Source organism: Rhipicephalus microplus, chromosome 3 (genome assembly GCF_043290135.1).
Source record: "Rhipicephalus microplus isolate Deutch F79 chromosome 3, USDA_Rmic, whole genome shotgun sequence".
Lineage (NCBI taxonomy): Eukaryota > Metazoa > Arthropoda > Arachnida > Ixodida > Ixodidae > Rhipicephalus > Rhipicephalus microplus.
Window position 1 is genome coordinate 50,451,986 of NC_134702.1, and position 11,500 is coordinate 50,463,485.

Sequence of the window (11,500 nt, forward strand, 5' to 3'; positions counted from 1 at the left end):
TGGCTTTTACCGGAATGATTGCGTTAGTTACCGAGCCCAAAAAGGTCCATTCGCTCGCTGCACAGGCCCTGTTTGCGAAAAGAGCGTGCTTTTCGTATACAGCGAAGTACAACAACTGAGACACTTGTTGGTTTGCACTCATCTGTACTTGTGATTGCATTTTGTGTGTCATTTTTGTTTAAACGACGCATTAGGTGTAGAGTGGCAAACGTCCTGTGTATGTTGTTTCCGTGCATCATTTATGCATGAGCAGCGCACTGCACGTTTTGATCTGCTTGCCGTTCTTAGCTTTACATTCCAAGTTGTTGCTATGGAATTCAATGCTTTGCTCTTGTGGCGAAACTGCGTCTTTTTGTTTCATCAAGATGTCTACAGGCATTTTATAGTTCTCATCAAAGAGTCTACATGCATGTTATTGTTGAATTCGAGATTCACAACAGCCTCTGAACATCCAAGCCCCTAAAGTCATAGGTTTACTTCGTCTTGACCCCAGAAGCTCATGGCATTTTTTTCCCATGAGTTCACAAAGACTGGCTGTAATCAGTTAATGCTGTAATTATTATTATCACAATACTGATGCACTAACACCAAGCTGTGAGTAAAAAAAAGAGAAAATGGGGAAACAGCGAAAGGTAAGCATTGAGGTAGGAACATATGCTTTCGGATTATTCACACAAAAAAGGCTGCACAGGCAATCAGCTGAAATTTACATCAAATATATAAATGCACGACGTTGTTTAGTGGCTGCGTACAGACACTGCATGCTCTCGGAGGGGGGCTACAAAAAGCGATGTTACCTCTTTTTTTTTTTTTTTGAAAGAGAGTGAGCAAAAAGATTGCCTATGTTATAGGTAAAATGATGAAGTTTTTGACGAAACTTGAAATATGAAGTACTAGTGCACATAATTTTGCGCACTAAACGCTGGGATGTTATTGGCATATACCTGAGGCTTTGCAGACAGTTTGCGAGTCTTGTTAATTGTGGAAAGCTTCAGTGCACTAGCCTATAGTTCTAATTCTGCACTAACATTAACAAACAAACAGAAAGGTCAGACGTGCTCTATGGTGAATAAATGTATAAATTTATTTAGAAAAATATATGTATATACATAATATATACATAAAGGTGCATTGTGACGACCATGCGAATTAAAAACCATGCTTGGAAAATAGTGCTCTTAGCGTCTCTGCCTCAAAAGAGGTATCTGTTCATTGTCCTGCAAAACACAAACAGAAAAAAAAAAGTGGATGGAAGTTGGCACACACAGATTGATGTAGTCGGGATACGAAGCATGCAAGTTCAATGCGACACGTCAAGCACACTTAAAGAAAGACGTGCAAGTATTAGTGTACATCGTTGGCACAGGTTAGTCCAGTTTTTGATGAACTGTCGTCTACCTCTTCTGCGTCCTCTCCATTCTCGTTCGTCGTCTGCTGCGCACCAAGTTGTGGAAACGAAGCGAGGAACAGTACCTAGAGACAGAAAGGGCATTAAGCAGCTTGAATTTAGCAAGGCGGCGTGCAAATGCCAGAAATTAGAGCATAAACCATCTACATATATACCACAAAAATTTGTCAAAGTCAATGCACATGTGTAGAATTTCGGCACATTAGATTTAAATGTGTGCAACACAAATATGGACAACAGACAACACACCCAAACGTGTTGTTATTGAAGTATTTGTGAGAGCCTTTATCTACACACACTTTTATTATTGGAAACTCAACAACACACGGGCCACATAGTGAGAACGCACAAAGAAATTCAACACGTAGGCTTGCTCAAAAAAAGACTGAGCTTGCACATGAAGCAGGCTGAGGGGTGTCGAAACTTTTTAAAAAGAGTGTTCAGGCTCACACAGCCCTGAAGGACAGCCAGGTTTCAGTGCTACATCACACTTCTAAAGCCAAATCCTTGGATGCCTTACCAAATCGAAAATTTTGAGCATTGGGGCGATCGTCCCAAAGCCTCGGAACGACTGATGCGAAAAATCATCACATGATGACGTCGCAAAAATGATTTCAAAGACATCAAAAATTTGAGATGTTATCATAACATCACAAATTCTGGTGTGACATCATGTTATGCAACATCACATGATTATTAGTGCCCTCTTTTGGGCAGTGAACAAAAGCGGAGAGTGTGCGTCCTAAGAGAACGAAATGAAGATGGCACTTGGCAGTAAAGCCACGGCTCGCGTTCCCTGCTCCCTTATACGTACATCAACTGTAAACAAAGAGAAGATGGCTTGCACCTTTGAGTCACCTTAGCTGAACGCTCAAGGGACCCTATGAGTTTTTATTTGTGTAACCTTGAATTTGCAATAGCATGTGTGAGAAACAAGTTTTGCTCATGTTATTTGTAATACCTGATGCCTCATCAGCCTTGGAGACTGGTAACATCGTTATAACCTTGTGTGCACGTACCGTGAACAAGACCGATAAGCCACATGGAACACCAAAGAATAGGCTCTTGTGCTGCAAGGAACCTCCCGTCCACAGTGGTCCCAACGTACAGCCCAATTGCATTACGCCCATGTACAGTGATTGCATAACAGCTGCAAAAGAATGGCAGGGAGACAATATGTAGTAAATGTTGACACAGCGGACAAAAAAACTTGCAGCGTGCCATGACCGTGAACATTTTGCATGTATACATACCGTACTATACGCACAAGATTTATCGCATTACTAGTACCACTGCTGGAAAGCATCATTTAAAATACAAAGCCAAAATAACTGTGGGATGACGTAAGACGTAGGCCGAGCACAAACCTTGACGTTTGCTGCTGGTGACCTTGGATATCAAAGAACTTGTACAGACCGTCAGCATGGGCATTCCAAACAGGTCGACGGCAGTCCCCAGCACAAACAGAGGCAGTGAGTTAAACTTTCCTGTGGACAGAACAATGCGGTAAGCTTTTAGTCAAGTTGTTCAATAAGTTTACAAAAGCACGCACACCATCTACGCACATATCTCTACACACAGTAGGAGAACACGAGAGTTTAAAAGCCGACTGCATTTTTGAGGCACCTCAGTATCATTGTGGCTTACCAAACCTAACAGTGCATGACAATGCAAGTATGTGACAATCAATATGGAGATCAGTACATAGCAAATTTTTATAGAAAACTGGGTGTACAGTTGCTGTAAGACACTTTTTGATCGGCTATGTCGCAATAATTTCTTCACTCATTCTAACTGTGTATAAATTTTTGAAGAGTGATTCATTGTCTCTAAATTTATTTTCTACCTCTTCCTGGTAGCCTGTTAAGCCATACAGCTGCACTCATTGGCGATGCACAAACAGCACATGACTAACCTGGGCTTGCAACAAAACCGAAGCCAAGCCAAAGGAAAGTCCCCACACAAGTGAAGACTAGGCCAACTAGGAGCAGCAGCCTGTCCGAGAGCTGTCTGCTCAGGATGCGTATACCAGCAAACACCAAGAGAACCTGTAAAAGAGAAGTGCCGGAGCCTCGCAAATTTGGCACTTGCGGCAATTCAATTCTATCATTCAGGCGACTGGCAAATCCCTGACGCCCTAAAGATACCGTCGAAGCTGACAAGTCGCAATGGGACACTTTTTGAATGTACCAACTAAACTCTCATGCACAATACTCTCTATCGATAGCAAACTTGGCGCCAAGAGCACAGCCACGCCAGAACACAAAAGAGACACATAAAAAAGACAGGTGCTCACTTACAATTGTTCATGTCGAAGCTTACTACTGACACAAAACATGCGCCAACTAGCCATACAGGGAGTAATACACAATACACAAGCCATTTGCAAATAACAAATACCAACAACTCCACATGACATGACATCGACCACTAACCCTTAAAGAGCAGGCGAAAAAAGAAAGTAACGTGCCAACTTTTCCTTCCCCTAGCCCTTTCCACGAAATCTGTTCTGCACCACAGTCGAGCATATCTTAGCCACGTAAGCACCAACTCTGCTCAAAAGATGTTCTTTTGCAATATGCCAAGAATTACACAAGGCTCCTTTCACAGAGATGGGCCCACCTGTCAAAACGTTGGCCAGCCTATCTGAGGCACCATAAGAGTGGAGTGAGAATTTGAAAGTGAGTTTCAAAGTTTGGCAGTACAGCAGTGGAAATAAAAGTCATTGCTATAAAACTTGGAAGGTAATTCAAGGGTATAGACAGGTTGAATTAGAGTTAGAAATTAGTTTCAAACTGTGTCTAGTGTTCTTTATTTTTGGTTTTCTGTTTTTTTACATATGTACCTTCTTTATAAGGTCTGCAATCTGAGAAGCATTGCAGAAGGGCTGCGCTTGTTTGTCTCTTTTCTTGTGTTCCGTTGGTTTGTGCTTCCAATTATTTCATTATGAACTGAGAAGCATTACAATTTTTCAAGAAATTAACTACCAACGCTTTAAAAAACGGAAACTCTAATACCAGCTACGTAAATGCCACTACAGTGGACTCCAAGTAAATGGAAATCTTTTAAACAGGACTACTGCTTAAATGGAACAAGTGCCTCTGATATAATTGGTCTCATCCCTGCTTACTGCACCCCAATTCACCTCTCAGTAAATGAAACTCCTCTTAAACGGAACACATTTTCCTGATCTCTTCAGTTTCAATTTAATGAAAGTCCACTGTAATTAACACATTAATAGTTTTGTTTATTTATGCACCCATTTCCCAACAAAAAAGTACAGAATTTCTAAAAATGTTTTGAGAAAAACCAAAAAATTGTAGGGTCAAGCACATTTCCCTGTCAGTGTGTCAAACAAGAAAGACTGACAATGATTTTTGAAACCGCGAGTGTCCAAGTGTGACATATTTTCTGAAAGATGAAAGAAGTTTTCTATCAGGTGATTGCAAAAGCCCAAAAATTAACTCTTTGACCAAAGCAAGCCTTATAACCTTAATTATATTTATACTATTTCTATTGAATCAAAGTACTAAAACATTTTAGTTAGGCAAGCATACAATATCAAATTGAGGACAATATGCACCTATTTTCCTAGAGACCATCAATCAGGAACAGCGTGGTAACTGATTAAGAATACTTGGACCAACATGTCTACCACTTTTTTTTTTTGGCAGTTACAACATTTGAAACGCACTCAACTACAGTAGACTCGTTAAACTACACCTAACGGGCCCATGAAAATATGTGCCGTTAAACAGGAGGGCAATTTACTGAGAGATGAACAGGGATGCAGGATTTGGATATGAAACCAATCGTAATATAAGACAGTTGTTCCCTTTAAACAGCCATTCCATTTAAGAGATTTTAATTCACTGAGAGTATACTGTATTGCTAACTATTGACACAATGTGGCATGAACAGCGTGCTCACCTCAACACCACACACGAGGTATATGGCAATGCTTTTCATCTCTCCATAGCGGTAGTTCTCGTTTGCCAGAGGATAGAGAGCAGCCTGAAATTTATGGAAGATTAGAACAAAAGAGCCAACTATCGAAGCAAGTACTGCTGTATAGTTCACATTTTGCTACACTACAGACCATAGAGTGCGTACCAATCACACTAGCGTAAAACCGCGGGAGTGACAGAAGGTAGAACAGGAGTGCATTAACCTTATTAAAAAAAATCTACACTGCTAGCTACTGGTCGGATTGGATCTGTTCCGACATGAAGAAATCAAGGTATAACACCTTGAAACCATAAACCAATACACCAGTTGCATAGGAACCTAAGCCAAACTATTGTAGATGTAACCAAAATCTAATGTGTTGCAGTAGCTTACGTAGGCAGCACTACAATGCAAAGTATATACTTCTTGCTAAAAACACACGTGAAATATATAGAAATTAATTAACACAAACAATTAGTTCAAATATACATATTTGAAAAAGAACTTCATACATTTATCATATTGCATAGCATGCAAATATATCTACAAGGTTCAACCGTATGACTGACAAAGACTAAAAACACGTGAACAGCAGGATCAGCACCAGTCCTGTTGTTCGTGGGTCTTTTGTCTTCGTCCATCATGCTGTTGAGTCTAGCAGATGTCGCCCCAACTTGCCCAAACCAAACCACTACTACAGTAGCATATTGAATTATAGTGTTAAACCACAAGGCTGAAATGTCAGAGTTGCTTTGCTCACCTGGAGAGCTGTTTGACTGTAGGCGACCAAAAATGTTATAGCCAGCAACACAACGGTATCTTCTCGAATATACTCTATGAAAAAAAAAAAACAATGAAGTTAACAACCAAATAGGCTTGTCTGAGTCCTAGGAGAATGAAAGAACAACAGACATACATTAAATCATATTAAAACTTGTTAGGCTAGTTGGTACTATAACATACTGTCATTAAATTTAGCACAACTTGTCAATCCCTCAAAACTCACATATTCACACTCTCTTCTACTCCAGGATCACACTGTGAGTGGTGTATGTTCCTTGTGGGGAAGAGTGTGTGAAGTTCTAAGTGTTTCGAGGCATTTCCAAGTTGCAATAAATTTACTTACAATATGACACATTAAAGCAAAATGTAGATTTTAAAAGTTACCTACAGAATATTGAGAATTGACTAGGCTAGTGTAAATAATTGAGCACTTGGAATATTCGAACGAATAATACAAAACTAGAATTGACTCTGATTTGAATTCAGGTTCTTGGAAATTGAGAGTTACCCGAAATGAACGAAGAGATGTACATTAATTCACACGTAACCCCCTGTAAAAGTGGTGTCACTGCAGTATAGGGATGCTATACTATGCATACATTCATTCAAACCCGCACTGCAGCAAAGCCCCACTTCAAGGTTATGTTGAATTCTAGTGGCCGAGTCGGAGAAAGTTTTTCTGCCCCTTTCGGAGCAAGTGTGTTCCAGTGAAAGAGTGAGGGCGACAGCAAAGCGTACCAATGAGAGAGTTGGAGTAGATTCACAGCGGGAGTGACTTCTAGGAGCAGGAAGAGTTGCTCCACCGAAATCTGCGGAGTTCACCTGAACTCGGCGTGGCGCACTCCCTTTAACACATTTGCCCGCTTGGTGGTGCCACTGCTGTCGCGTATTTCCATGTTTCGTGACAGCTCCGAGTCACACAGCTCCGCTTCCTGCACGAGCAGTTGATTGAATCGTGTCTCCGACACTGAAACTACTACATAATAGCGATAAATCAACAAAATTCAACAGCGAAATTAGCGGAATGGAATGCCTACGTGCAAGGTATTCTGGGCAACTCAAGGACTTCCGTTTCCTCTTTGTTTTCATGCTTGCTCTAGAGGCATGGATTGTGTTCCAATCGTGTATTCGGAGGCGTTGCTTTACGCCAGAGTTGAGTGCTCGCCCAGAGTCTATCGGCTGCTCCGACTCTGCCATTAGAACTCAACATTGCATGAACATACACTATAACCTCGATGTAGTGAACTCTAATATAACAAAATATTGGTTGTAATGAAGTAAATGAATTAGATTAGATATAATGTTAAAATTTTCAACATTTTATAACAATCATCACCTGAGGCTTAATGGGTGAAACAGAACATTTTGGTGTACACACCTGAGCAGTACCTACGCAGAACCTGTGTCTCTGGCACAATAGATTCTGCCCTGGCATTGTCCGAAATCGAGTGGGTTGCAGACTGCTCGACGTCACTGACGCTGGAAGGAGCACGGAGGACACTCCTAAAACCAGCCCCAGGGTTGGCAGACTCCGAGCTCAATATGAACCTCTCGGCAGTCTCGATCATGGCATCGCTGAACAGGTCTCCTTCGTCCAGTGACAAATTGAGCGGGCTGCGATGCATCTTGGCAAGGTCGTTATTTAGTGAGCACATGAGAGGAGCCTGGAATGTATAAGGAAAAAAATTTTCTTTGTCTTTCATCAAATGAAAGATGTTTTTCTAGCACTTCCTCCATTCTATTTGCCAGGACATTTACAAATTATGGGAAATGGATGTTGGAACAGCACACCGGACATGGGAGAGATAACACACACTGTGCTAAGCCATTGTCTTATGCACTGTTCTAACATGAATTATGTGCTACCAACATGTCCAAGCCAAGCTTGTACCTCTCATGGGAAGTCCTATAATCCCCGATGAAACAACTTACACTATTTACGTTCCAGATTTTGTATTTTTTAAATGGAGTTCCGCTGCAGTGAAACTGAATGTATGATTATGTCAATGTAATCAAACAAGATAAATGAACACCAAATAAAGCAGCAATATCCACATTCTCACAAATATGATAGCTGACTTTTCAAAACAGACTGCCACTTTATAATTTGGAGATGGCTCTTCGGATTGACCTGGTTAAAGAAAGCATAAAGTGCTTATGACTTTTAGCACTACCCCTTTAATCTGAACCTTTAGATGATCCAAACTGATACTACAATCTCAAGACTGAATTTAAGTTGATTGTGAAGCGCCTAGTTAACGCTATCACAAATCAAAACGGGTCGCTTTACAATGACCAAAGACAAGTTGCAGGTTTCGTATTCAGAACAAAAACTTAAAGTGCAAACAAGTGGGTGCAATGTCTCAGAAACTTAAGCTTGGGTGCAATTCTGAACAAATCAAGCAAACATGCCTGCATCGTTCGGTGCGGGTGGGGATAGCGCGATGACAGCGCTCCTGCAGAGTAGCCGATGCTATCGGTGTGATCCAAGTCGGGCTGAATATCACGGTGCTGAGGGTAAGGACTGGGCGGTGGGAGGCATTCTGAGACGTTCCCCATGCTTGCTTCCAAGTAGCTGCACTGCAGGGTGTCTTCAAGCTTCTGCTGATGGCTGAGCTGAGCCATGTTAAAGTATGCCAGGTAGAAGATGGCCTCCACCAGAAGCCAGAGGAAGGCCATCATTAACTGAAAAGACGTTGGGAATAAGGCAATGTAAAAGCAGTGTCAGCAACTTCTTTCAAGAGACGACATAAATAGGTTATGGTTCAAAAAACTCTACCTCCGCTGCAAGATTCACTAATGGCACATTTGAACGATTTCTACCACCCTCCAAATGAGTTCACAGCAATTCAGAGTGTTGCCAAAACTGGAGACAGGTACAGCCTCCCCCAACCGAACGTCTAACTACATGATGAAATAGTCACATGATCTCAATGACTGAGATTTAACTAAGTCGTGCTTTTCAATTCTAAGGTGAGAGAACCAAGCACTCGAGTTCGACTAGCTGAATGTACTACCATATGTGATGATGACTAGGTAAAAATTTTGTTATTTCTATGTCTTAACTGTTTCTAGGCGTCTTCCTTAGCGAGGATACGGATACCCTCTTCAGAATGTTTTCATAGGCAGAGCAACTAGTGGAGTTACACATTGCCCTTAAGGAACAAAATAACGACGAGAAGATGAACCCTGACAAAATCCCTCAAGGAACTTGGTGGGATAGTGTGCTAGTTATTTATATTGACAAAATATGTCACTAAGACTTCAAAAAGGCAAATATGTCATTAAGATGACACAGAGCCATCTAATTCGTAACCTTCTTGGTAAGTTCGTAAATTTGTACCAAAGGTGGCATTACTGCAGCTTTTTAGGAGATGGCGGGAAAGTTTCTGGAGGATTACATTTTTGTGGGAGGCAGGCACATGATCATTTCTGAAATATTCAATTTGCATTTTTATTGTTCAGAAAAGTACATTGGTAGCTGAAAACATACAACATTATTAACCATTGTTTACTTTTGATAAATTTTGCAAATGAATGGTTTTACTGTGCCTTAGCAGAAAACCCAGTAAAAGCTACATCACCTAAACACAGAGCCTTGTTTTTTTATGAGCTAAATTAAGTTATAGAAAGAACTTCATATGCATTAAACATAACTTCGTATAGGTCCCTCGTGCGCTGCTAACATAACTGCCACTATTGCACTACATGTAAAAACTTTATGAAGGCAACAATAACAGTTGCATGCATAGCAAAGATACTGTAGCAAATACGGTATCTATGCATTCATAGCACAGATACCTAATAAAAACAAATTCTCCTCATTTGCTAGATTGATTGTTCAAATCCTAAAAGACAGCTGAGTTGTTGCCCTACAGACTGAAGGTAAAAAAGAACAACAGAGCACACATACCGCAGGGATAGAATAGCGATCAAGTGGAAGCACTCCAATGCTGAGATTCTCATTTTGAAAGAAGACGTACAAGGACGATCCGACAACAATGCCGAGCTCGCGGAAGCCTGCCAGCAGTGCAAAAGTAGCAGTGCGGTCTTTCTCGGCCGTAGAACGGGCAGCATCAGCTAGTATGACAGCAGCCGTTCCTGTGCCCAGACCTTTAATGGGAAAGAAAGGAGAATAGTGGCACACAGGAAATAAAATCTTCAGTTCAAAATTCAAATTCATCAGTAATTAAGAACACTGGCATAGCCAGGAGGTGAGGTTCAACTCCCCCTCTCTTCACTAACACTGTTCAATTTCGAATATGTATATGCACACACAAAAAATATACATACAAACATACATACAGTATGTTTACACCCCCAACCCCACCCCGGAAAAAATTTCTGGCTAGGTCCGTGATGTAGAATGCAGCGACGCATTTAGATGTATTCATCCACTCGAATGTAGGAAATCGCAAACAGTATTTGGTCCATCAGCTCCTATTACCTGAGGCAAGTTGATATCCAGACCATACTAATAAGTTGCTCATGCATTCACTTAAATGTCTTCAACTACTACAGGTAAGTGTTAATTTCATACCATACACTGAGCGTTGTTTAGATCTTAATCTGATTTGCCCACACTTTCGACACTTTTAATGGTGCTCCGCTTACTCATTCACTTCATGAGCTAAATGTGGCACCTCCTTGATGTTGCCATGCATTTCACAGAATGCAGATTGTCCATGCGGTTGCAGCAATCTCCGCAATTAAACGAGAAGTGGTGGTGGCCTTCTGAAAGAAGTGCTTGCCTCATTCTGCTTGAATAGTAAACTAGATTATGAACCAATCAGAGATGCACAGATCCTCGAAAACTTCAAACAGAAAATTCAATATTCTTTTACTAGGTTGAATCATACAAGTGGTGTGGTTGAATGGACCACCATTTAAATATATGGTTGTCTGGAAACAAGATATTGGGGCATTTTAGCATGCAATATTATGTAATCAGTCTCATGACATCACTTTCATATTTCAATTATAATAAAAAAAGTGAAGATAGCTTTAAAGAAGTTTAAATGCACGAGCCTTTCTTGCGACTATTTGAAAAATGCCGGAAGCTGCTGACACGTTTTTCATTTCGGTGTGTCTAAAGGTACGTCGGACGTACCCGAATACCAAAAGCTAAAGGTACGTCCGACGTACCCGAAACCGTGAGTCTAAAGATACGTCGGACGTACCCGATTACTAAAAGCTAAAGGTACGTCCGACGTACCCGAAACCGTGAGTCTAAAGATACGTCGGGGGTACGCGAAACTGAGTCTAAAAAAAAAAAAAAGATACGTCGGACGTACGCCGGGAGTTGCCGGGTGGGTCCACGGCTACCGCGTACCAATTTTTGCATATATACGAAGAAACGAG

The 11,500-nt window shown here is 41.0% G+C and overlaps 1 protein-coding gene across 3 annotated transcripts in view; it reads right to left on the reverse strand.

The window, feature by feature from the left end:
* Positions 1–11,500, reverse strand: part of LOC119174699 (uncharacterized) — a 30,091-nt gene that overhangs the window by 11,260 nt on the left and 7,331 nt on the right. For 2 of the 3 annotated variants that reach the window (XM_075889545.1, XM_075889544.1), the window contains 9 exons: positions 10,053–10,252; positions 8,552–8,824; positions 7,518–7,803; positions 6,117–6,190; positions 5,339–5,422; positions 3,324–3,456; positions 2,776–2,895; positions 2,428–2,558; positions 1,399–1,473 (listed from right to left, as the gene is read on the reverse strand). In XM_075889545.1, the coding sequence (XP_075745660.1) occupies positions 1,399–1,473; positions 2,428–2,558; positions 2,776–2,895; positions 3,324–3,456; positions 5,339–5,422; positions 6,117–6,190; positions 7,518–7,803; positions 8,552–8,824; positions 10,053–10,252 (1,376 nt within the window). Of the gene's footprint in view, positions 1–1,061; positions 1,218–1,398; positions 1,474–2,427; positions 2,559–2,775; positions 2,896–3,323; positions 3,457–5,338; positions 5,423–6,116; positions 6,191–7,517; positions 7,804–8,551; positions 8,825–10,052; positions 10,253–11,500 lie in introns of those variants that run through there. The other variant, XM_037425735.2, reaches the window with a different exon arrangement.